General features: G+C 37.0%; 1 protein-coding gene across 1 annotated transcript in view; it reads left to right on the top strand.

Annotated features, from left to right (window-relative positions):
* WDR70 (WD repeat domain 70) overlaps positions 1–26,008 on the top strand; it is a 142,090-nt gene extending 116,082 nt beyond the window's left edge. Inside the window, exons 14-18 of the mRNA XM_075019702.1 lie at positions 13,207–13,307; positions 14,792–14,871; positions 17,047–17,163; positions 17,551–17,713; positions 25,532–26,008. Coding sequence (XP_074875803.1) covers positions 13,207–13,307; positions 14,792–14,871; positions 17,047–17,163; positions 17,551–17,713; positions 25,532–25,616 — 546 coding nt within the window. The 3' untranslated portion in view covers positions 25,617–26,008. The remainder of the gene's footprint in view (positions 1–13,206; positions 13,308–14,791; positions 14,872–17,046; positions 17,164–17,550; positions 17,714–25,531) is intronic.
* Positions 26,009–27,380: the final 1,372 nt, after the last annotated feature.

Consider the following 27,380-nt stretch of genomic DNA (forward strand, 5'->3'; position numbering starts at 1 on the left):
TATTGTTGTGTCCACTATTGAATGCCATCCCACCATGTAGGCATTGGATCTTCTGTAGAAGTCAAGCTTCTTGGATAAATAGCAATACTTTTTGAAGAAAAACTAAATAGATGTCAGAAGTGGTGCAGGCCATGGGCTCTGTCTCTGACCAGTAGCAGTGTGCCAGCAGGAGGAGGTGTGAACAGGGCAAATGCACAATGATGCTTCTCTGACTATCCTCTTCTGCCTCCGGTGATCTGTGACTTAGAGATACCTTGATGCAGACATAGGAATTTTACAATTAATAGCACTCAGTGGATTTTTCTTCCATGAGTATATCAAGGAGTGAAATTACCCATGCTGCAGATTACTGGCAGAGTCATTAACCTACTGCAGATTAGATCAAAACTCAGGGGTGGGAGCTCCTGCCTCTCCCATTCTCATAAGGAAGCTGATGCTCTGCGTGCAGTACTTCAGCCTTACTCTGGCTCAGTTTGTACTGTGACCATAGTTGTGTATGCTGATCTGTCTCTGTTTCTTCTATCTTGACAGTATTAACTGTGAACAGTCCTTTTGCTCTCACCTCAAATATCCACAAGAAAATATTTATATTAAACTTTATCAATTTGAGCATTTGAGTCTTATTTTATGTGAAAGACTTACAATTGCATGCAGAATGTTTCTTCACTCCATTTAGATGGATGAGGAGACTTAAACAGATGTCAGGAAATATAACTGCCAGAAGAGGGGTACAAAGTATATGCACAGAAACTCAGAGGCAATTTCCCTTTCCTTTCCTCACATAGTATGAGAGGAAGGAAGACCTGTAGCTGCTTTGGGATGAGGTCTCATCTTTTGGGATGAGGTCTCATCTTTTGGGATGTCTGCAACTACACTCTTTTTCTGGAATGGAAGGGAGATTTCATTGTCACATGCAAGTCAGGGAGGGCTTACTTCAAATTCTTGGTTTGGTTATGCAAGTATGAGATCTTCATGGGAACCAGTTATAAATACCTAGTGTATGGGAAAGAGAGTTGGGTACAGAACATTTCCCCCAATGTCAATTTAATTTAAAATAGCTGTGGATAGCCACTTGAATCACTCTCACATGTCTATCATTCGTTTGACTAGTTCAAACAGATCACCCAGTAGTTATCCTTATTACAGACAAGATTGATTTTGGCAGCAGTAGAGCAGTCATTTTCCCCATATGGAAAGGAGAAGTAGTATACCCTGTTACTGCCAAGGAAGAGGGGGGCACTGAAAAAGAAAAAAAAAAAAAAGTTGTACAATTACAGAAATTGCTATTTTTAAATGAAAAAGTAAGTAATAATTTAATTTAAAAATGAGCCAAGATGATGAGATTGTGTACATTATAAAATGAGATGTGCTAGTTTTTTAAATATCCTGCAGGTTTTTGTAGATAAGTGACAATCCAAAAATGTAGATTTATGGTTGGTTTGGGAAACCTGTTTCTGTTAGGAGGATTCTTCAATATTTTCTTAGTTTCTCAAATATAAGCAAAAGTTAAATTATTAAATACTTCTCAAAATACCTCTAAGGGATGTTTCAGGAAGGTCTTCTGAGACAAGCTATAAATAAAGCTTCTTTTTAGATTAAAGAGTGAAAAGGAAAGAAGGAGTAAGGAATATGAAACTTCCAGCATCCTTTATGCACAGTTGATACAGGATGGCAGTGTTTCTTTCTTTGACCTCAAACGATATCATTTACTATTTATAAGGTGCAGTAATATTGTAAAGGGCTTTTCCACTGTGGCCCATTTCACTAAGATTTAAAGCTTTTGATTTTAAGAAAAATAAATTCTTTTAACTTCTGGAAGAGATCATTGTGCTACTTCTGTGGGGGTTTTTTAAGCCATTTATTTTATTTGAAAGGAAAATCCACATTTTCCACAATAAGGAATTAAAGACAATATTTAAGGTCCAGTAAATTTTTGTACCGATTAAAGTAAAAAACCAAAATCTAGTATAAAAGGTGAATCACAGAAATGTGTTTTTATAGTGAGGTAACTTGTCAGTTTTTATTCTATGCTTTCAGATATATCTAAAGACAACGTGGTCCTTCCCTTTGTATATCTTGAAGCAGCATGTACTTTGTTTTAGGGGAACTGTCACTAGAGGTTTGAAGTATGCAAGAGAATTAAACTGTGCAGGTTTCCTCATTGTAACAGGGAGTTGGGGTTGTACGCAAAGGTTGTCTGCCTTAGTTTTGTGATATACTGTGATGAAAGTGTGGCTGTAATTTTAACAGAGCAGGTGCTTGAAAATGCCCTACCTTGCAATTACAAGGAAAACAGTTTGCCATCTTGATTAAGTCACTTCTATTCATTGAAAAAGGAAAGTGGTCTTCAGGGGCTCAATTCACTTCTAAGAATATATTTTATAGCTGTACCTTAAAAGGTAAGTGATACAGCATGGCTATCCATATGTTCTATATTGAGATCCTGCTTTAAATTATTGGCTTCTGAAAATGTTTTGAGGCTATTTCTGGTTTCTACATAGAAAATTGTAAATTTTATCCGTTTCTGGTCCCTTTTATATTGAATATTTCCACACATTTTCTAAGTCATGTTTCACAAGGGAAAAACATTAGTGTTGTTTCCTCTACTACTGTATTCTCATGAGTATTTTAAATCTAATGATAGCAGGTCACTGCATTCTGGATATTCCCTAACCTCCCACCTTATTTATTGTAGTTGGCTCTTTTCCTTGGAAGAGCTCCAGGGGAATCTCAAACCTGAAGATTTTTGCAATTGGGGTTTAAAGTAGATTTTTAATATAATATTAGTATATTTTTATTGTGTGAGCAGCCTTTTTTTTGGATCAGAGCATGCATAGTGTCAACATACGAGTGTTAACCATCTTTTTGCTCAAAAGAAGAAACAAGGTGGAAGGAAACTGGTAGCATTTGTTGTTCAGCTTCGTAGACGTTTGGAAATGGTATAGTCCTAAATCTGTTCTTTAATCTTTTTTTTTTTAATAAAAAATACACCAGTTTTGCAAGAGTTACTCAGTCTACGTTTTTTCCCCTCCTCTGGTCAGTGGGTGCATCCAGGAGGCAGACCAGCCTTTCCCAGATATAGCAGCATGGCAAGCCAAGTCGTTGGCTTTTGGATCACTACTGTGCTGTAAGACACCGGCAAAAAGAGATTACGGAGTGTGCGGATGGAATTAATGTTGTCTCTGAGCAGCATTATCTTACTATGATTCTTAAGGTAGAACTTCTGTTGTTCTTGGAGGGGAGCAGATGGTTAACGTAGCTGATGTTTCATGCAGGTCTTCTGTGGAGAAATCAATGAAAGACCTATCTATATAAAAGCCTTTCCTTACTATTCTAACTTTATGGGTTGATTTTACTTTCCATTCTGCATGTCAACCATCATTATTAACGATCCTTGATTATTATGTAGAAATAGTGGTATTTCTGCTGGTAAGATTACCATTAGCTTCAGGTTAGAATATTGAGTTTCTGAATTTTTTTTTCTATAAATTACAGTCACATAGAATAGGAGAGAAAATATATCTTTGTACATTTGGGGAAAACTGTGCTGAAATGTTTGCTTAAAGCTCTCTTAGCCCTGTTTCTGAAAGGGAGGAAATAAGTGTTTCCTTTTGAAGCTTTGAGATCTTGAAAACAGGTAGGAGTCACTCTGCTGCCTGTAAGTTAGAATGCTTATGGGCCTTTCCTGCAGCCCAGCATCATGAGATTGTTAGTATGTTATGAGGCATTTTCCTCTCTTTTAACAAGTAGTGTATGCATTCTTGCTGACATGTATTTCATAAGCAGTTGCAGAGAAGTTTTCAATCTGTGAAAACTGTGAGCCACTTCAAACATGCCCATAAAGATTTGTACAATGACCAGATTTGTATCCCCTGTACAGTAGTCTAAGTACCTGAAGTTTCTAAAGGGTTCCACACCTTCATTATAAAATTGAAAAGCTTGAAAGCCACTGCTTAAATATCTTTCCTATTTAGAGAAATTTTTTTAAAGCAGCAGTAGCCAAACAAGGATGGGGAGCACTCGTTGAAAGATTTTGTGGTAGTGAGAAGCTGTCTTTAGCTGTCAGCCTCCAAATATTTTAATGTTTTATTAAAGACATAGAAATCCTTTGAAATAAGTACATTTTTTTCTGAAATAACTTTGTACATTTCCTTTCTCTTCTGGTAATATGTATCACTGAAGTCAGATGGACTTAATGTTGTGCAAGTTCCAGAACTATAGAAGATTAAGCTGGAAGGCACACTGAGATTTGATGCCTCACTCCAGCAGAAGCTTGAAAATGCTTACCTCTCTCAGATATAAAAATAATATCATACAACTATAGGCTTAGGTAACAGGTAATGATAATTTGAAAGGTAATTACTGTTTCTTAAAAAAAGATACTAATAAGCAGTCAGGTTTCCTAGGTAGTATTGCTTAATTATGTTTTAAGCTCTTACGTATTTAAAAGATATTGCATTGCACAAGCAGTTCTTCACCATGAATATGTAGGGTTTTACAGGAGGAAAGACAGAATAAATATTCTAAATAAACTGCATCCATATTTGCCCAGATTTTGACAGACTGAGGTTTTTTTCAGAAATGTTGGAATTTGTGAAAAGTATAGTTAAGATAAATATTCAGTTCAGTCAGAAAAGCCCCATTTGGCCACTGCTGTGGTGACCTGTCCTTACAGAGTCCACGACCATGGTCAAAATGTCATTTCACACGTTCACTATCTTCCCTGCTGACATGCTGCTTATCTGCCTGTCTGGACAGCCAACTGCAGCAAATCCAAGCAGCGCTGTTCAAACAGAACCCATCACATACCGTCACGGCCACTGAAGCAAAGCTTGCACATAGGAAAGAGAGGTTTGTTTAAGCTTTTCTTTTCCTAACCGAAAATATTTTCTCAGAGCAGCAGCTCTTGCTGTCACTTTTTTTGTTGTACAGCTTCAGAACAGATTCTGAAGGAATTATTTATTAGATTGTAGTTTAGAACAGTGGTAAGCAGTAAGGGTGAACACAGGCTGGATTTGTTTCTGTTTTATCCCCATTCACTTTTTAAGTATCTCCAGAGCTAGACCTGATCTTTCGAGCTAAGATTCTAAAGATTTGTTGGACAGTTTTAGGAGTTTGTATCTGCTGTATTCTTTCTGCACTAGGAGTATTTAATTTGGCTTCCAGGATCCTTTATCCTTGAACTGGAGAGTTTTATGTAAGTAGCACAACGTGCTGTAATATAGATCCTTGTTAGTTTTCTGTTTTTCTTACATAGTTATTTTGGCCATTGTAGGCTGTGGGGATTCACCTGACCAAATATAGATGTCTAGAGCTGATCCAGTCATCCTAGGCTCCTTTTCTAATCAGCAGAGAAAAATAAACACATCCAGACTGTGATTTTATCTCATCCAAAAATAGATATCTAAAATAGGTTAGATAAAGGCCACTGTAAAATGCTTATTTTTCTTGGTTAACTATAAAGGGAGGTGAAAGGTTGTAGGCATTTAAAGAGTAGACCTCTAAAGATTAGAGGTGTAGACATCTTAAGTTTAGTGAGGTAAGTCCCACCTAAGATCTCCACTTCCCTCCACTGATGTTTATTCTGCCCTGCTAAAGCACTGGTACGTTTCATCTCTTGTGCTCTGACTTCACCAATAGCAAAGTAGAAGACAATGCATTACTTTTGCACTCGTTCCTATTGATTTAAGGATTTATGACAGTAGGCAATTTACAAATAAATACAATTTACTGCCACTCTAGGAAGGATTGTGCTAGCTGAGAGTCAAGTCTATGCTCTCTTCCTTGCACCTAATTTCCAAACATAACTGTCAAAAAACCAGCGACTTCACCTTAGGATTACAGAACTTTATCTAAATTTTAACAAACTTTTTTTTAAATCAGTGGAAACATCACATGAAGGAAACTTCAAAACCCCATGAATTCTTGCTTCAACAGTTAGACGTGTGAAAGCCTAGGATTAGCATGTTCCATTTCCATTTTCACTATTTATCTGGAATTAGCAGTATTTTTTTTCTAGCGGTAATTTTCAAGGAAATCACTTCTGCTTTTTCGAGTTTACAAGTGGGATGTTGGCTGCACACTCGCCACAGACAGAGTATGAATATTAGCTGTATGTCAGTATCATTTAGTAGAGATTTCCACCTTCTCAGGGTAGTTTTCTGTAGGTGTGGAAGTAGATAGATGCATCTTCTCCATTTATCAGATTTGTTTGTCTGTACTTTCATTTAAGCAGTTTTCATTAATAGCCGTGGGAGCAGATATTAATTTAGTGAACTTAGCCTAAAAGTCTGATAGCTGCAGATAACTAAGCAATCAATTCTGGCATTTTGGAGCAAATGTATAAGCAGGCTGAGAGTTGAGAACTATCAGAGAACAGTGAAAGGCTGTATGTGAGGTGAAGAGAAAGAAAAATTCAAAAGGGTTATTCCAACAGTGCATGACTGATATGGAAGCATGTTTTTCTTTCCTCTTCCCTGCATGGCAGGAGGAGCTTTACTAATGAACTTGAAAAGGCTGATACATTATCATGCATTATCTGAAAATACACTTCACATGAAATGTTCATTTTCAAAGACAAATGTGAGGTATTTAACCTTAAAACTTAACTGTCTTTAGGGAAAAGGGGTTATTTCCAAAGAAAACAATGCCTGATTGAGAAACAGTAAGACCTCCTGAAGGAGGGAAGAGAAATTAAAACATCATTATAAAATATGGCCCCCCTAATTTACTTTTCATTTTGCAGTAGCAAGGAAAGAATATAGCTCCATTGACCTAAGTACTGCAGAAGTGTATGGTGATTCGTATTTATGTCAGAAATACAAAAGTCCTTGGAATTCTTTGAGAAATGGTGAAACTTGATATCATGCCAGTCTTGCCGCAAACTATGACCTCCTTATTCCATTATATCAGTATATGCATACACACATTCGTGTCTGTTTAATAAAATCTTGCTAACAACAAAAGATTGGCTGTTATCTTAGGGTTTGTATACATATAAAGGTAGTTACATTTTGTTGGATATCAGTCAAAGTTTCGACTGAAATGCAGAAAAAAAGAAATCAATGCTTTTGTACAGCTTCAGCTCACAGTCATGTAAAATGTTAGTATAGGAATACAAGAAGACAATGATGGAGGGAAACCTTAATTTTTCCTAGCTTTCTTGCTGCAGAGTGAAAGAGGATAGAGGTAATACTTTCAAGAGACATTCTTTATATACATTCTCCTTATTTTGTTACATAACGGGCAAACTTACATCTTGGTAGATTCAAAAGATACTAGTGAGATTAAGTGACTGCTCAGGCTTTGGAATGTGGCAGAAAAATATTTTAGGCCTAAGAATTAATGTTTATGTGAAGGCTATACATACTCTATAATGTGTAGGAACTAGGAATGCTTGCTGTATTTGCTCAGGTTTTTTTCTTAGTATGCTTTATGTATGTTTTCCGTAGCAGATACCCTCTGAAGCTTCGCACAACCCTCATAACCTCTGCCAGATCCTCTTCCTAATGCAAAACATCTCTAACCCTTCCTAGTCCCTCTTACTAGAATTTATTAACCTTTCCTCACCATGCTGCCTCCAACCTGTACTGACCCCCCCAAGACTGCTCTTCCCATCCTGGATCTGCTCTACCCATGCTGTAAAACTGAATGTTTTTTCCTGAAGCACGGGCCAGGGAACTGAATTCTGCCTTCACTGCTGCAGTCTTGAACCAACTCCATAAGCAAAGTTCCAGGAGAATTCTTTCAATCCTTGACATCAGTCTGTAGTTTTATGACCTTACCAGCTTCATGGTTTCATCTTAGGGGTAAATTTTCCATTCCTATGCCACAAATCATTTTAATCTTTTCTTGCTGACCTTGTAAAATGCTCTCTCAGCATTGTTTACTCCTGTCAGGGTGTTACCCAAGGGCTCTGGACAGTTTCAGTTGAGGTAATTAGCTTTTGTTTGCTGAGAAATCTGCTTCAGTTATTCTCTGCTTTGCCTGTTAAACACAGAGGTATATTTCTAGGCCAGAATAAATGTCCCATTCTGTGTTACAGAAAATTATATCTCAGGCTTCAGTTTCTCGTTTAGAGGCACTGCTGTTAAATCCCATCAAAGCACTGTTACGTGCATAGTACCAGCAAAGCCATTTATGTAGTTGCCTAGTGTGCTAACTCAGATGGAGAATAACCTAACAGAAAGACTATTTGGTGTAGTTTGTTTACCTGCAGCAACAGCTCTGCTTATATGATACAAAGGGAAACACACAGGTGAGAAGGGACTGTTAGGGGTGAGACTATTTACGAACCACCCCAGAATTGCACGTGGGCTGGGACTGCACGTGTCTCAGAAGAGATGCAGGTGGAATAGCACACAAAGGAATAGTGATATCTTCACTTTTGCCTGCCACCTTTCTACGTATTTATGAGTTTTAAGATTTAAGATTACCATGTATTATTAAAGTTTTAAGTTATTATAGGTAAAATTTTCTAAAACTGGAGTTTATTTTAAAAGAACTAGGAGTCTGAAGCAAGTATAGTGCTTAGTTTAAAAATAAAGTAAAAATTATGTATTTTTCAGGTAATTCATATTTTCTATTTAAAACAATAGAACAGCAACTTTAGAAAAAGTTGTGGCTAGTTTCAAGAACAATCAGTAATATATTCTTATTTTATTAGGCAGTTGTTTAAGAAGATAAACATTTTTGTCCAGATTGCAAACAAAGATGTCTTTATAATTGTGTAGATAATTTTTTAATTGACTTTCAGCTTAAGTAAGTATTACAAGACAATCTGTTGCCTGAAAATAATTACAAAGGCCTACTATCAATAACACCCACTGAATCTGTTCTAACCTTTTTCACAGTGACAGTGAAGAAGGTAAATTTGGAGTGTTTCTCTTTCAGTTAACATTTTTAATATTTACCCTGCCTGACTTCACAAAAATATTTTCACAATCTTTTCCCAGTATTTCCCAATGCAGGCTACTGTGTTTGTGTATGCAGTAGACAATGCCAAAGGCTTTTCAGATTGATTTCATTTGAAGCTTTTGCAACAGCAAAAGTACCAAACAGCTTTTAAATTGTTACTAGTAATTGTCTTTTTTAAGTACTGTAGTTTCAGATCTTATGGTCACGAAGCTGGCCACATCAGTTCCATGGATAAAATTATTTTCAGGATTTTTATGACAGGCTTCCAGGACTTCATGCTCCAAAGATATACTGTCCAAAACATCCACCCATTACATAAATCTTTTTTTTAAATGTTGATGGTTTTTATTTGATTATATATTCTGCATTTTATCATTCTTATTTGTTATAATAAGACATTATTTTTCATTTGCAAAGCTGAGATATGACCTGGAATTTTTTGGATTTCAGAATCTACATAGATTTGTCTTGTTTCAGCTTTAAATGCTGTTAGAAACAGGTTAAGTCGTTCTGTGTTGAATGTTTGAATCTAGAATTAGTCAGCTGAAGTTTTTTGTTGTTGTTCAATTATTCTTATTTGCTGAGTCTTGAAGCTGTCATCCACAGGATTTCCTTACAATCAGTGCTTACGGTTAGTCAAGTCTTTTGTGCTAGGTTTCCATAAAGCAATGTTAGGCAATTTAAGGCCCTGCTCTTTTACTTCTTTTACCAAGCATGACGCCACCTTGGTAAGCAGAGTGAGAGCTTGCAGTTTGCTCTTAACTGCTGAGGTTATTGCTTCCAGCCTAAGCTCCTGTCTTGGGACAATTAAAACTGAAGTACCGCCTTGTTTGTTTTGGGTACCATTGCAGAGCACAACCTTAAAAGGGTTTGTGGAATGGCAAATCCCCTTTCCATCTCAGAGAAACAGAAAGTGGCAGCAAGAAACCCATGGGCATTTGCATCAGGCAAAAGAGCATTGCCAGCAGGTCAAGGGAGGCCATTATTCCCCTCCACACAGCCCTGGTGAGACACATCTGTGGTGCTGGGTCCACTTCTGAGCTCCCAGTACAAGACGGAGATGAACATATTAGAGTGAGTCCAGTGAAGGACTGCAAAGGTAATGATTAAAGGCTTGGAGTATCTGGCACAGAAGGAAAGGCTCGGATCGCTCAGCCTGGAGAAGAGGAGGCTTACTGGGAACCTTATGTATAAATACTTGAAGAGGGACAGAAGGGTGAAGCAGGTAAAGCAAAGCTCAGTGGTGCCCATTGACAGGACAAGAGGCAATAGGCACAAAACTAATTACAGGAAATTCCACTTAAACATAAGAAAATGGTTTGGGTTTGGTTTGGTTTTTCTGTGGTGGGAGTGGTCATACATTGAAACAGGTTGCCCAGAGGGGCTGTAGCGTCTCCATCCTTGGAAATATTCAAAAGGAAACTGGACAATGTCTGGAGCTACCTGTAGTAGTTGACCATGCTTGGAGCAGGGAGGGTGAATTAGATTATCTTCAGAGCTCTCTTCCAACTGCAACCATTCTGTAATTGTGTAAAATTCACTGTCAGCAGGTGGGTATCTACCTATGTGCATAGGTAGGCCAAGCCAGGAAAACACTTATTTTCCTGCTATTAACATACTTATTTGCCTGGAAAGCTGGGAGGTCAGACTTTCTTTAAGCCGGAATTTGATGTTTAGCATTTCCAGTGATAAAGATTTCTACCTGATTTACTCTAAGTGTAAACTGTAGGAAAGTAAGAGGCACTGAAGGATAAGTACTCTTTAGGAATTAATTATTTTTGCATGATAAAGATTCCCCTTTACCCCTCACTCTCAATATTAAGAGCTAGTCTACAATGATCCCTTTGTTGTATAGTTGTTTAGAATTTTGATTTCTTTAGGATTAATTGATTGGGAAAAATTACTAGGATTTAGTTCAGGAATTCAGTATTTTAGCCTTTTTGAAGTATTGCCCTTTTCTAAAATAATCTGAACATCTACTTAAGTAGTTTTTATTATTTCTTGTAAAGTAGGTTTATATGCCAGTGGATTAATAAAATTACTTGCATGTTCAGAGCTTGTATTTGTTTAGTTTTTAACAAATTATATTCTGGGGATGTTTTACGGTTTCAGAAGATTTATAGGGCTGCATTTAATGGCAGTTTCTTTTGCCTGCTCTGGAGCACGTGCCGTGGTGGTTTTAAGTGTGCTGTGCATGTTTGACAAGTTAGAAATTTAGCAATTCCCATCAGTGCTGAGCCACGCTGTCTCAGTCTTTGTTTTTGTTGGCTGGTATCCAGTACCATGCTATAAAATACATTTACTTGACAGTAGAAAGTGGAGAACCACATTAACTACAAAGTTTAAAAAGGCTGGCTAAACACATGCAATAAATATTAATAAAAGAAAAGGCCACCCACCTTTGACCTTCAATACTTGTTATTAGCTTTGTGTGTTTTAGAGTTACTGGAGCATTTTGAACATTACATAACAGTAGCTAAGATTCTCTTATTTAAATCAAACAACTTACTACCAACCCTGTATTGCTTATTTTGGTCACTTGTAGCAGGGATCATGGACATAATGCATGATCAAAATTCTGCTTTGTACTTCAGAGTTACCTGTAAAAGGATTGTTGTCCTTTAGTTGTCTTGTAATAAGCAAGCCAGGTTTATTTGTACCTGTAAGTAAATGGGAAGGTATAATGTTGTATGTATATCAATGTAGAAAGAGGATGTTTTACACAGGAACCTTGTAAAGAATGGTCAGTTGATTCATGTAAGCTCATCTCACTCAATTTTTCTTCTTAAACAAGAACACAAAGCAGAAAAACAACTCAGAAGAGAGTCATCCATCATCTTGTAGTAGAATGAAGTTCTGATTCCTGATGGCTGAATGGGCATCAGAATTTTTTCAATATTTTTTATGTTATGTGCCTCGTAACATTCAAAAAAATGCTATCTAGACCAAACCAGAAATAGTACGGAATACAAAATGCAAAGTGATTCAGGAGTTGCTAGAGCTGATACATAAATAACCATTCTCTTCCAGATTAGATGGTTCTCATCTCCCAAGTTATAGGGCTATATTATACCCCTAATTATATTTTAACTTTCCTGTGTTTCTCCTGTTAAGACATAAGTGGTTCCAATTTTGTGAATTTCATGTGCTGTATTATGTAAAAAAAAAAGAAAAAGTATACATATAGATACTTCAATGATAGGTGGATGATAGTGTTTGAATATTGAATTATTAGTTCACTTTGAGAAGAGTCTACTCTTGACTTTTGAAAGGAGAAGTAGTAAGCTTGGTGGAAAAAAGAGGCTAGAAAAATGAGTATTGTTCAGTGAAATACTAACAGGATGATGCATCTTTCTAGCTCTGAATACATTTATTACATAGGTAACACAAACACTGTTAAGACCTGTCTTCAGTCTGGGACAGTATCCCTTTAAAGAGTTACTATCTCTCAAAAATAGATACTTTTTTTCCCTCAATTAGTCAGATGCACATACAGGTTTTGTGTTTAAGATGTGTTGTCCTTCATGGCAGATTGGGCCCACTTCTTTGGCTCACTCGAGTCAGAAGCTCAAGTCTTACAGAGTTTCTGTGCTGGCCTGCTGAATCAGACTGAATACAGTAATCATATGGAGATTCAAAGTCACATGGAGAGCCACGCTGTGTGCATTAAAGAACAATACTCTTAATGTCTGAAAATGAGTTTCTCCACTGACCAGATGGGTGACAAAGCTGTGAGACATTGGCTTCAAATACCAAGTTCTTCTGGGGGTTGTGGGGAAGACAGAACTGAGACTGAAAATCAGCTGCTCTTCCGTTTCTGCAGTCAGCAAGTGAAAGGTCAGCGCTGTGTGAGAAGAAGGGAAAAACAGATAAAGTAAAGAACAGGGTGGAAGAATTAAGAATTAAAAATAAAAATGCAAAAGTCATAAAGGCCTGCCTTTTGCTATATCCGAAGCACTTCATTGTTCTCCTTCAAATCCCCCTTTAACTTTCCATTTCCATTATGCCCACGAAGACCCAGGAGCAGTCAGCCTGTGGAAACCACTGGTTATCACACTGCCACCAGTCTGTACTTCCTTCTCTGCCTACATCCATGTGTTGTCACTCCTTTTACATTGTATTCTGCTCTGGAGAGGAACTTTTATTCATTCAGATATTCGCGTATTCGTTCATGTGCCTAAGCTTGTTCCTGCTGCAGTGTGACTTTGATCCACTGTTTGACAATATGAATATTAATTCTAAGATCTAGATGAATGACCAACTGACTATCAATGTGTTGCTTTATTTCAGAGTGTTGTGCGTTGCCTTTGGCATCCCAAGCTGAACCAGATCATGGTTGGTACAGGAAATGGTTTGGCCAAAGTGTACTATGATCCTGTCAAAAGCCAGAGGTACGTAATCATGATTAATGATTAGGAACATTATTTTTTTCCCAAATTTAGCCTGATTCTGGGGTTCAGTGATTATACTAAGAAATGAAGAAAAACTGATTTAGTAACATTTGTTTTGCAGAGTTTTACTTATTTAGTAAAAGTAGAAAGAAAAAAAACAAAACAGTTTGTTTCTGAAAAGTGGCACATTTTCCTCTGGGCTTTTCATGGTGTAATATGCTGGCTGTGCTACCTGAATTTACAAAAACTTTCATTTTTTCATTGCATGAAGTCCGGAGTAAGAATAACCAACCTTTCATCTGATCTCTTGGAGGTTGCTGATATGGTGTTAATAAAAGGATATTTATTGTATTTAGTCATATTTTTGATGTCTTTTTTTTTTTTTTTCCTGAAGTAAAAATCTTGTTTAGAAGCATTAGCTTAAACTTCAGTGTCTGTGAAGTAATACTGGAAGACCCAATTTGACAGGGGGAAAACCAAGGAAGCACATTCCCATCTTTCTGCTAGTCTTCTCCCCTACCCCTACCTGTCTTGTGTGGATTTTGCCTGTATATCTAATGGAAGGGTGGTAGCGATCCATCATAAGATGACTTGTCAGCCTGGAATGAAAAGAAGAGGACTTAACTAGTCTATAAATACTTCTTTTGCAATTAATTTGCTTTTACTCTCTGGATTGACTGAAGAACTGGGGCATACTTCCTTCCTGTCAGCAGAGGGGAAATGTACACTTATCTGTACTGAGTGGTATGAATAAGATGTTATTCCCCTATATGCACTCATCTTTGTTTCACTGGCATCCAAAAACATACTGTGTTACAGTTCACAGTTTCTGGATACTTACTGTGACCTAGACATGTGAAGGTAAACTCTGGTTTACAAGATTATCAGAAATAGGTTTTATTTTTCTGGTCTTTGTCAATTTAGAGAACAAGAGAGTTGGTCACCATTGTTTGGACCCCTCTCCAGAGGGCAGCCTGAGTCTCCAAGGCACAAACCACAAGAGCCCTAGCTCAGTTTTATGCCCAGTTTGTTTCCTGGTACTTACCATGAGGGGGAAAATACCACCAGTTTAAATCAGTCTTGCTGCAGCCAGGCTTATGCAGTCTTTCCTGCTGCAGTGTTCCAGACACCTCTGGTTAGATAACTGCCACCTCTGCTGCTTAGGAAGAGTACTAGGAGCAAATCATTGCCCATGTTTGGAGAGGAGCACTTTCAATGTGCACGCTACAAGTGCTGTGGACAAATGAAGTGTGAAATGAATCTTCCACCCTTATTTCCACGTGTCATATAACAGACTGTAGCAGAAACTGTAACAGAAATACTAATCTCTCTACCCTCCTTCACATGTGCATGGACAGGCAAAGATACACATATTCATGAATATTTAAAGTGCTACATAATTTTGTTGAGACTATGTCTTGAATGAAAAATGGTTTCTGTTTGATATAAACAGACCAATGGAACGGCTGTGTGTTTCCTCCTAGGGGAGCAAAATTATGCGTGGTCAAAACAAAACGAAAAGAGAGACAAGCAGAGACTCTTACACAGGATTACATTATAACACGTAAGGAATTTAAACATATCTTTATAGCAGCATCCTTAGCTCTTTCTCAGGTTTGAAAATATTTGCAGATCATTTAGCTTTGTATTTTCCCCTCTAAAAAGTTGCAGTATATCATTAAGTATTGATAATTGGTGTGAGATGTTTGTGCTTTTTTGTAGGCTTGCACAACCAGAAAGGCATATATTCTGTATGCTCTGTAAAGTTATTAATAATGGTTGGTTTCTAGATTCTGATGCAACTGAAAGCCTGAAAGGAAAACTGCCTTAAAACCAAAACAAAATAAAACAAAACAAAAACCTCCAAAATTTTGGAGCTTTCTTAAATCTTCAGTTTTGAATAACTGAATTGGTGAGTGTAGATGGTTTTACGAAGTGTTTTGCCACTTGGGAACATTAACAGTACCAGTGCCAAAATCAGAGATTATAGATAGGTCTTGAAAAAATTCTAAATGATTTTTCATAATTTAGAACTTGCCCAGAGTTATATGGGGTTTATATAGCTTAAATATCTCTCTGGCCTCAGGACTATACTTGTATAAGACTTTATATTCATATTAAGGCTCACTGATGCATCATAGTTGTCACTGTTACTATAAAATGTTTAGTGATCTGCCTTTTCCCAAGGGCAAATTTTACAAGGGGACGAGGGGATTGACTGAGAGATTTTGGCCCTCCCCATTAGCATTGTCCTACGTAGTGTTTCCTCATGTGAAATGAGAACAGTCACACAGTTGTGCTGTCCTGCTTCTTTTCATTCTCTTCCGGTTCCATGGTGTTTGGATTCAGCTGTGTTTTCCAGTAGTCTTGGAAATAGCTAAAACCATTTCTGTAGAACCAAGTAGTTGTTCGGCAGCATAATAAAGAAAGTTTAGAATGAGAAAGTCTGGGCAGTCTTGGTAACCAGGCCCATATCAAGGCAGTTTGGTTCTGGGTTCCCCTCTCAGGTCCTTTCCAGCCACAGCTGTCTCCTACTTACCTCACTGCTGCAGATGTCCAGCTCCAGGTTTTGAGTAGCTGTGGGTAAAGTAGCAGCTGGCAAAGATCAGGGCTATTTATCTCCTTTGGGAGCTCTTCTCAATCCATCCTTACTACAGCCTTGACTATATCAGCACATGGTCTATTATCTAAACACTTTGTGTGCACTGTTTTTAGTGTTTATACTGTACAGAGCTTTTGTGATTTTGGAAAAACTTTCTGCTTAAAATCCAATGGAACTTGTGTATTCAGTGGCATTTATAAATGCCATTCAAAGATTTGGGTCCCAATTGTGCAAAGTTTCAGATTTTTATCACTGAGGTTTAGCTGTTTAACTGTTTCTTCCACATCATTTTGAGACTAAATAAGGATGCTTGCATATAAAGGATTATAAGGATTTGCTCTGCAAATTTTTAAGTTTGTTGCATCTTTTAGAAACTTTTCAGAGGTTAGATGTCTGTCTTTTAAGCTTACAGATAGAACTGGAAACAACTGAAGATCTCAGAAGTCCTTTTGCAAAGTGAACTGACCCCTTTTTCCTTCTCCTTGTCCTCTTTTTTGTTTTTCTCTCTCTTTTTTTTTTCTTTTTCCTTCCAACTTCTAACTGCTCTTTAATATCAGGAATGCTGTTTTGAGGGATTAGGTGTTACTTTTAAAACAGGAATATGCAGTCGAGGTATTCTTCCAACCTTGATTAATCTCCTAATTTAAGAAAGAACGTGATTGTGACTTCATATGCACAAACATTACATTTTGGATCATTGAAGGGATTCCACCCCTCTGTTTCAGATCCAAGACTGCATCTGGGGTTTTGTCATGCTCTCAGAGTATTAGAAAGCCGTAGAAACATGGAAAGTTCAGAAAAGAGCAACCAGTTGGTCACAATGCTAATGTTGAGAACTGAATGACAGAGGAATAAATTAAATATGCATGAACTGTGCAAACAGTATTTCAGATGAAAGGCTTCTGCCTGAAGGAACCCTGGAAATCTGGCTGCTTTCATCTTTGAAAAATTCAGCAGAAAGAAGCCCTCTAAAGTATACCTCAGTAAACCACTGCTTGGATACAGAAAAACTGGGAGGCTGCTTCTGCCACCTTTTCCATTGCAAGGAAGACTCCCAGTCTTTGTCTTTGTAATTAAAACCTTAAAAAGAAAATGGAATTTCTAACATTTCTTTCTCTCCAAACTGTGACCCTTCAGCCCATGCACTTCCAATGTTCCGTGAACCACGACAGCGAAGCACAAGGAAACAGCTGGAGAAGGACAGACTGGACCCCATGAAGTCTCACAAACCTGAACCTCCAGTAGCAGGACCAGGTAATCTAGGGATAATCATTTCAGACTGTCGTACGCCAAAGGAACCATCATGCTTGGGTCCTATACTCATTCAGATTTGCATTCAAACTGTTTTGGGTGGCAACTCTACTATATATGTACGGGCAGTGTCCAGCAAATGTAGGACGTTTGCCTTTGATTGGAGTGCTTGCCTGGAATAAATCAATAATCACAATGTCTTACTTTAATTTATATGATCAGTAAAACACTTAGGTGAATGCAACTCTAGATTAGACTCTTCCTATAGTATTAAATAACTTCTTTGTATCAGATCACTGTTACAGACACAACACAACACTTCTCTGTTTATTTCTTATATATTTTTCTCTAAAATACTCTTCCTTCTTCTTCTGGTTTTTTTTGCTACAGGTCGTGGTGGGCGTGTTGGAACTCACGGAGGTACCTTGTCATCATATATAGTCAAGAATATTGCACTGGATAAGACAGATGATAGCAACCCTCGAGAGGCTATTTTACGGCATGCAAAGGAAGCGGAAGAGAATCCATACTGGGTTGCTCCGGCATATGCTAAGTAAGGAAACGATTAAAAATACAAGTAATATTTGTGGAGGCCAGTGGGAGTTTGGTAAAAATAGAAGACACACATTTTTAATGGTATGCTTTGCCTTTGCTGGATTGCTGCCATGTATATGTAAACCAAGAATATGCCATACTCTTTTATGAAGATAAAAGTTTTCAGGAGATTAAACTGTTGAAATTTGACATTTCCATTTTTAACATGTACCTATCAGTGCTAGAAAATTAATTTAAAGCTTTCTAAGTTGATTAGAATTTAGAATCTTCTCCAAATCAATGTCTGAAATTGCAGTATACCTTTTAATAAGGTACTGTCCCATTGACAAACTGGGATGATAAGTTTTCTAATATGCCTTCTAGTTCTGATTGATTCTTAGGTTAAACCTTCAAAATATTTACTTCATGTTGTGACAGCATATTTTACATGATTTCTTGAATGTCATAAGTTTTTATTTGAATTTTTCCTACGTAAGGACCTGAGTACCTGCTTGAATTAACTTGGTGTTAAAGGTATAGCAATATTAGATATTGCACCGATAAAATCTCCAACCAAAAATTCAATGTAAAGAAATAAGTGTTCAGTTGTTGTTACATGAAGTAAAGAGCCTCATCAAGATTATGGTAGTAAAATCTCAGTAATCCCACAGATGGTGACTTACTTAGTTTAAATTGTATGTGTGAGTGTGGTATTTGTGTGTATATGTTACAATGAAAATTGTGCAATATGCTTCTAGAATGCTTTCTTCCAAAGATTTTTATTTTCTAAAAATAAATAGAATTCAGACCATTAAACACATTCACAACAGTACTAAAATAAATACTAAAAAAATGCATTTCATACTAATAGCCAGAAACTGTCACTTTAAAAATGACTGAAATTTTCACATTTTGTCATTATTGTTGATTTCCCCCCCCCCCCCCCCACAAAATCATCTCTCTAGTATAAGTAGTATTTTCAAAATGCATAAGGAAAAGGTTTGGAAGAGATGCAGTAGTCTGCACAGAACAGTCTGCCAATAACAAACTATTTTTTCTTGTTTGCACCCCAGTGTTTTATCTCCTACACTGTACGTTCATTAGTGTTTTACTGACTGTACTTTCTTTATTAGTGTTTAGCTCCTTAGTGAAATAATCACCACCTCTGTCCAGAAATTCAAAATATGTTAAGAATCATAGCTGTTTCTAGTGATGACACTTGTTTTCTGACTTGACCCACGTGTTCACAAAGATAGCTGAATAGTTATTCCAAAGCAGCTTGAGAACATCAGTGACCTAGCCTGGCTTTGACTGGGTAGTTAATAAGTACGGCATACTGGTAATTAATAACTATAGCATTTGATGTTGTAATGCATTATACAGTATCACTCTTGGTACCAAGGAAGGATTCTTCCTGATTCTGTAATAGTTGTTGTAATGAATATGCTAAATATTGATTTTTAATTGTTTGAGAGTTCACATTTGCTAGAGGTGAAATTTACTTTGAATGTGTAGGCACCTGGGTTTTTTTGAGATATGCAACTATCCCATCTCAAAAGTAAATACAAGCACACATTCCATCAGGTAGATAGATACCTCAGTATATTTTTGGCTCAGTAACTTCACTGATTGTATATTAAGTTTCATCCCTGACACCTGCAATGTAGTAGACATGAAAGTTTTAAAACATAGCTGTATTACAGAAGGCTTACTGTGTCAGGTGGGCAGATTTCATTACAGTTTCTTGTTAAAGATGTAGCTGTAGGGGAAGAAGAGAGCTGGCTGAGAAGTGGGGAGGATGCAAGTCCAGACTGCTATTAACTTACACACCAGACGGTGATATGTGTGTGGGGGAATGGGACTGCAGCCAACGGCATGCTGCCTTGATGGTTTTGTCAGCTGATAAATCTCATGCGAAAGAAACTGCCGTTATCCTTGCTTTAAAAGCTTGACTTTAAGATGTATTCTATGCAAAGAGCATTTTTAAAATTATTATTGTTGTTGTTGTTACTACTATTGTTATTATTATTGGCTAAGACACTGCAATGCAAACCATTTCTTTATAACTGTTTATGTTCTTAGTTTTCAGAAATGGAGGTCTATATTGACAGCTGCAGACCAGTGGTGGTCATAGGTTTTGTTAGCTGCTTGCCTGCACACACAGATAATATAGAAATCTGTGTTAATTATATCCTATATCTGACTTTACAGGGCATGTATGTTTACCCTGTGTATATAAAGCATATTACAGATGTTCTTATGGATGCATCTTTAAGAAAATATGCAAATTACAAGTAATTTATGTAAATTACTACATAATACTGGATTGTAAGAGTGTCCCTGGTGGCCCTGTTGAAATGGGGAGTTCGTAATAACAAGCAGTATACAAACTAGGGAAGCTGGCTGCTTTAGCTATAGCATAAGATATACTCTAGAGTTAGGAAAGGTGATACTCTGATACATACTTAAAATTACATACTGTCTTGAGACCTAAAAAACTTACATCCAGTACATTTCATTTTTTAAAATAGTGTTTATTCTTTTTATTCCTTTATTTCTCTGCTATCCGTTTTTACACATTTCTTATAGTAAACTTTCACTTAAATATGGCATAAAACTATCCACTGGATATATCTCTTGTTTGATAAGGCTTTTGTTTTTATGTTGTCTAACGGATGGTTATTCACTTAATAGTTATTTAATTTTCTTCAGTGATGGCTATTAAATAATTTTAGACTGAGAAGACTAAGAAATGCTATTTTTCGTAACTAGTTTTCATAACTCTTGATTGTGATGACTGGGTTAGAGTTCGTCTGGTCCTGATTCATACTGATTAGGTCATTCTAAATCAGATAACTGATTTCATGCTTTTCAAATTGTGTTTTCATTTCAATAATTCTTCTAAGAAATACCTGCAACATGACTTTTGCTGTTAGTTTAAAAATCGTATGTTAAAATATTTCCTTTTTGTTGGAGTTAAAGGTGGCTAATTTATTCTCAAGGCCAAATAGTAATTTGCATTATGTATCACTTGAAAATTTTTCCAGGCTTGTTGTCATTACCCTGACCTTTCTGTTTCTCCTAAAATTTGAGCCAGAAAAGGAGGGGGAAGTATGTAAAAGGCAAAAGGATGGGTGGAAAAACAGATTCTGCTGAAAAGGGTACTGGGGATGCTAAGAAGTACATGCTGAATCAGGACATGATAGGTCACAGAAGCCCAGTGTGAATAAAGTGTCAAAAGAGATGTGATCAACACAGGAGAAAAGTCATAATGAATCAGGATAAAGAAAAGATCTTGAGATTTTTCAGGAAAAAGCTTGTTAGAGACCTTGGCAAGAGCTGTTCCTGTGGAGTGAAAGGAAAGGAAGGACAGATTGAAGATTTCAAGTAAAGAACTACAGGAAAGGAACTTGAGGCATCAGTTGTAAATGTTTGAAAATTACATTCTTTGTGAGCTGTTTGTTTTAACACAGCTGTACAGAGATACTATAATGACTTCAGATGTCCCTCTGAATGATCAGCAGGAATTACTAAGCATTGTAGCTGGGGACCAAATCAGGCCCAGATGTAGCTCCCTTCTGTACCTTAGGGGAGGTGAGGGTGAAATTTCCCTCCCCACCAGGATAGATCAGAGTTCTTAGAAAATGCCTTTCAGTTCAGAAATGTTGCCCCTATTTTGCTGTCTTTGTCATTGCTGCTTGTCACAGGCAAAAGGGGATGACTTGAAGCACCAGCCTGTGGCTGTGGTGTGTTCACTGAACTTTTTCTCAGTGGCAGTACCAGTGTGTGAAGTGTTAGTCATGTAGTGGCTCAAGTATCTTTAGCTGAAGAAGCAGGACTGAATAGGGTGTTTTATAACAGTGATTTTGCTGGCACATGTTGGTATATTTAAGCTAAATCTCTTTTGGAAGTTGGTAATTTTGAGAGGGAAGCCCCTGAGAAAGTCTTTTCTTCGTTTCAGTGCAGTATAAACACAAATTTCAAAAGTTACTGTGACATGAGTCACATGCTGTCATATGCAATTGTCATCTCCAGCTAGTTTAGCTGTAGCAGTATTTTTTTAGCTGCTGGTCTATGAACCTGAGATGTCATTGAGCTACTTTTATTGGATCCTTGAAAGGTAACTAAAAAAAACAACTCATAACCAGAGGGATTATGGTGACTCTAAAGCAGTCTGCATGGCCCCTGGAAATTTTTTAGGGGGCTGCTTAGCTGAACAAGTTGAAAACCACTGAAATAAAGAGAAGCATGCAGTATGAATAAATCATGTTAGTTTGTTTTCCCATTTTTGTTTGCAGCCTGTTAGTGTAACGCACAATAGAAATGCATTTGTCAGTGTATGAGAGACTGGTTTCAGCTGACAGTCATGTGGAAACACAGGATCATAGAATAATTTAGGTAGGAAGGGACCTCTGGAGGTCATCTAGTCCAACCTTCTGCTTAAAGCCTGTTTGCTTAGATCAGGTTGCTCAGGTCCAGTTAGATTCGGGTTGTTCAGGGACTTGCCTAGCCAAGTTTGAGTATCCTCAAGGATGGAGATTCCACAACACCTCTCTGGGCAGCCTGTTCCAGCAGTTTGGATGGCAGGCATAGTATGCCCTTGCTAAATCCATGCTGGCTGTTCCCTATGACCTTCTTGTCCTTGATGTGCCTGGAAATGCCTTCCATGGAGATCTCTTCCATAGCCTTCCCAGGGACTGAGGCAGACCATCCTGTAGTTCCCCAAATCCTCATTTTGCCTTTCATAAAGATGATGAAGTTTGCCTTTACTAGTCATGACCTCTCAAAGATGATAGAGTGTTCTTGCAGTGACACTGACTGGCCAGCTCCCTCACCCCATCTGATCTCATGGATTTTTTTATGTCCAATGAACTACGTACTCCCTGTCTATGTCGTCTTCTTCTGTTGGTAAAGTCTCACTCCCTCCCAAAGACTCTGCTCATAGTGTAGGGGTCTTCGGTGACCTGAGAACAGACCTTCTCAGGGAAAACGGAGCCAAAAAAAGCACTGAGTATCTTGACCTTTCCATATCCTATGTTAGTGAGTTACCTGCCCCATGGAGCACATTTTCCTTAGCATTCCTTTGGCTGTCAGTGTAGCTGTAGAAGCCCTTAGTGTTGCCTTTGACATTTCTTTCCAGTTTCAACTCCAGCTGAGCTTTGGCTTTCCTAACTCCGTTCCTACATGTTCACGTAATGCCTTTGCTCCTCTTGGCTAAGGCTGTCCAGGCTTCCTCTGTGTTCTTCTTTTGGGGGGTTTGGGGTTTATCTCAGTCAGAAGATCCCTGTGCATCCATACTAGGCTTCTGCCAGACTTTACTTTCTGCGCATGGGACAGAATGTACTTTGAGGAGGTTGTCCTCAAAGATCAACCAGCTCTCCTGGGACCCTTTGCACTCCATGGCAGTATCCCATGGGATCTGCCAAGCGGATCCCTAACAAACTGAAATCAACCTTCAAAGTCAAGGATAAATAAAATTGAGAAAGTTGATGGGCAAAAAGAACACAGCTTTCCACACGTGTTATTTAGCCCTCAGAAATAAAAAAAAATTGAAGTAGTAAACCTGTTCCAATAATTTTGTGTAAATATCAATCATGCAGCAAACTCCTACTACACTAGCAATCTCTAGTGCAATTACTAAGCAGAACAATTTGTGTTTAAATTAAATGATCACTGCTGATAATGCTGTAACAAAACTAGTGTTTTCTGTGCTTATATCTTTAAAATGGTCAGGCATGTGGTTACCCTAGGTGCCCCAGTTATAGCTGTGTAGCTTGTGGAGGTGGAACAGTTTACATTTCAGTTGAGCTGCTGCTACAGCCATTTCACAGTAATTTTAAAAAACAAGAGAGCAAGCAGCCTTGATTGCCTCTGTATGTTTTTGCTTTAGCTGGTTACTGCTAGATTATGCTAGAATTCCTTTTTTTCTCTCACCCCACCCCACCCCCAGCTTTACTGAACTCAGCAGCACACTTATATTAGCTGAAGTCTGTAACTTTTCTCTGTGCCCCTCCTATCCTGGAAAATATGGACATAGGTGCTGCTGCTTTTTTCACAAATTAAGTCATTCTTCTTGGTTGGAAGTTTCTAACCACAGTTATGACAGTTGCAGGTTTTGTGGTCAGAAATGATTAGTTGTGTTTTGCTAACAAGCATCTCAATGCTGACCTGATGTGATCCTATATGGCATTTAGATACCTTTTGTCTATTGTAATAAAAGGAAGGTACACTGTTAAAATGGGCTAAATAAACTTGCATCAATATGTTTTGAAAAAAGAAGATTCCATACATTCTACCTCTTCAGCGGCTAACAAAATCCAGTATTTTGGCCAATAAAGCCTTCATCCCTGGTGTCTGTTTTGGATTGAATGATGATTTTTTATTTTTATTTTTTTTTAAATCCTCCTTCAGTGATTGGTTAAGTAGAGTTTATGTAACTATATTCTAATGAAATTTTTAATTGAAATTTTTTTTTTTAATCATAGTTCTGCTTTCCATGGAGAGCAGAATGACTCGTCTAACTTCCAGTAGTGTAGGTCCTCATCCAGGTAAAAGATCTGACGTAATGAGATGTACAGCCTGCTCCCATGGATGATGTGCCAATAGAGTCCTGCAGTAGGACCCTCTCTGGAGCATCTTAGTATACTCGTCACATCCATGGCACTTTTGGAGGATGAAGGAGAAGGCAGGCTGATAGAAAGATCCTGTATATAAGGGAAGTTGTCTTTGACTAGTTTTGATGACTTTAAATCTATTTTGTGCCACATATTTAACACGTGAAGAATCCTGCTCTTCAAAAGCTGATGGATTGCTATTACTTTTGGACGTCAGTGGCAACATTGAATTATGCCTATTGTGTTAAGTAAGGCAGATGCAATTTTGTTAAGGTTTATGCATTTTGTAGAGTCTGTCAAATAACAGTTGTTACAATAATAGTGTGTCACATCCTTAGACTGCTGTAAAAACAGCAGTTAATACATTAATGAGATGATGACTGCCTTGGCTACATGTTATACTTTGTTGTGTCTGTTTTAAAGAGAAGTCGAGCACAGCTAGCCTCAGAAATCTAGTAGTTTCAGCTCCACAGTGATTGAGAATTAGGTTGGAGAAGGGGACCATGCAGTGATTAAAGTGTAAAACAGGGGAACTGAATGTCCAAACAATTTATTGAAATGGTACTTGATACTGTGTTCGTTTAAAAAGTAATCAATAATTATTTTTATAAAGTTTAAGTGTTATTTAAAATACAAGTAAACAGTGGAGGATAGATACCATCAAGCTTGACTGTAGGATACACTGTGTTCTCATATGAAGATCATTAGGTTTTTTATGTTACGGTAGTGCTGGATAAAGTCCCTGGAGGAGAACCTGTTTTTTTCATGCATAGGTTAAGCCAGAAACCTGGCTTAGCTGTTCTGTTTTCACTTACTCGCTGCTGTCGTACTACAGTGTATCAAAGTGGAGGTTTCTTTTTTTAAAATCATGGAATGAGAAGACCTGTGGCTCCATTTTTCTAGCATTGTATTGAATTGATTTGTTCCTCCCTTCTACCTTAATTTTATTCATGGATACACAGATAATGATTGTGAGCTGATAAGGAAATAATACTTGCAAAAGATGTGTGTTTGTTATGCTTGTTCTTTGCCTGAGAGCTGCAGGTTTCTTCAGTTCTTAGGTTAGTTGATAGTTTTATGTTGAAAATGAAAAATGGGCAAGTCTAGGATGCTCTTTTTTTAAGTATGGAAGGGATGCCATTTGTTTTTAGTGCATGTCTAATATAGTTCCTGATAAAGAATTGTAGTGTGACCATTATTTTAATCTTTTTAATATTTTGTAGAACGCAGCCAAAAACAGTTTTTGCAGAAGTGGAACCAGAAGATGATGAAACAGACAAGCCAGAGTGGAAAAAACGTAAAATTTGAAAAATTCGGCTTAAAGAATAATTTCAGAGCCTTTGAAACAAAGTGCAGCATTTATTTCTTTGCTTTGGGTAGTGGATCAAAGTTTGAAAGTAAAAATTGCTTCAGTTCATAAAACTTGGGCAGTATAAAGAGGGATTGTTGTATTACACTGGATTGTGGTCCCACATCTGAATTTTGTAATAAGGAATGAATTATATTGTGCAAAGAACTCCTCTCAATGTCAGTTATTTAGCTTTGTGATTTAAATGAAAAATATTTCTTTATAAATAGAACTCTAGTGAATTCATTATATTGCCAAATGTTTTTTTAATTACTGCCAACTTTACAAATGCTGTGTCATGACAGTGTTCAATGATTTCAAGTATATAAATAAAATGATACAGTTTCTCAGACTCCTTTTTATTTTTTCTAGTTAAGATCTAATGAATTACTCCCTTTGTTACAAGTGTAACAAAGTTTATACTTTTATTTAAATTAATTAATGTGGAATAATCCAGTTTAGTTCATTTGTGTGCTCACACAACTTCCAATTTAGTTCACACTTCTGTCTGATTTTTGAAAATACATTTTCTAGTGTCTATCCTTATTTGAATGATGTTCCTTTAAAATATGTATAGTATCTCACAGTAGTATTTTGTACAGCCTTTATTTTGCAAAAATGTGAAATAGGAATGGACAATTATGTATTTTGGTTTAATAAAACTAACATGTTTATTGCCTACTTGATGCAGAGTTTTGTTTAGGCTTCCTGTCCCTATTAGTTTGTACTGGTAAGTCTCAGGATAGAGCAGAGTTGTGTATTTGTTGGCAGATCTTTTGTATCTGTTGACTTTGTTCTATGCCTGAATTATGTATATACTGCCTCACACTCTCGGAAGACTGATACTATCCTTTATAAAGTGATTTCTTAAATATTGAAAGTTTTCATTGTTTCACAAAAAAATTGCAATTCTGAATGTCATAAAGTGAAGGACAGATTTAAAACTAAAGTCCTTTAGAGAAGGAGAAAGGAACCTAGGTTAGTTTTAGGCATTTATGTTGTGATTATAATAATACACAATATGCTAAGTATTGTGATTATAATAATATACAATATAGCAAGTACTCTGCATTTCTACTAAGAGTAGAGAGTAATAGACATCATAAACAATCAAGCTTTCTTAATTATGAATACATTCTGAAGGCATATTTTAAGGCTATATTTAGCAAAGCACTTAATCACCTTTCTAACCTCAGGCATGTGGCCCCAATAGTCAGCAGAGCTTAGATTTTTTTTTTTAAGCATTGTTCTGCATCACTATTTCATTGTATGATTTTCTTTTCCAGGCTTATCTTTCTTTTTCAATCATCATTTTTGTGCTTTAGGGAAAAGTAAGCCTGACTTCAAAAGGTGCAATGAGCATTGTCATAACATTGCCATGACAAAATATTTCCACTGCTTTCACTTAGTGTAGTCTTTTGATAAGAGTGGAACCTCACTAAATAATAAACAACTTGTATTTGTCCCTTGTAAAAATATTTTATTACATACTTATGTAGAATAGCAAACCAAAGCTTAATTTACAATTGCAGCTGTAATATGTAGAATGAAGGACTTAATACCTGGGTGGACAGTAAATGGAGGAGAAAAAGAAGTACCAGATGAAAAGCAGCTATTGTTAAGAAGACATGCTAAAGACCTCCCTATGCAATGTACCCCTCAGCAAATAAACATTAAATGGCATTGTTTCATTTAAGGCTATTTTTTTGTCTTCTTTTCATGCA

Source organism: Buteo buteo, chromosome Z, assembly GCF_964188355.1.
Source record: "Buteo buteo chromosome Z, bButBut1.hap1.1, whole genome shotgun sequence".
NCBI classification, from domain to species: domain Eukaryota; kingdom Metazoa; phylum Chordata; class Aves; order Accipitriformes; family Accipitridae; genus Buteo; species Buteo buteo.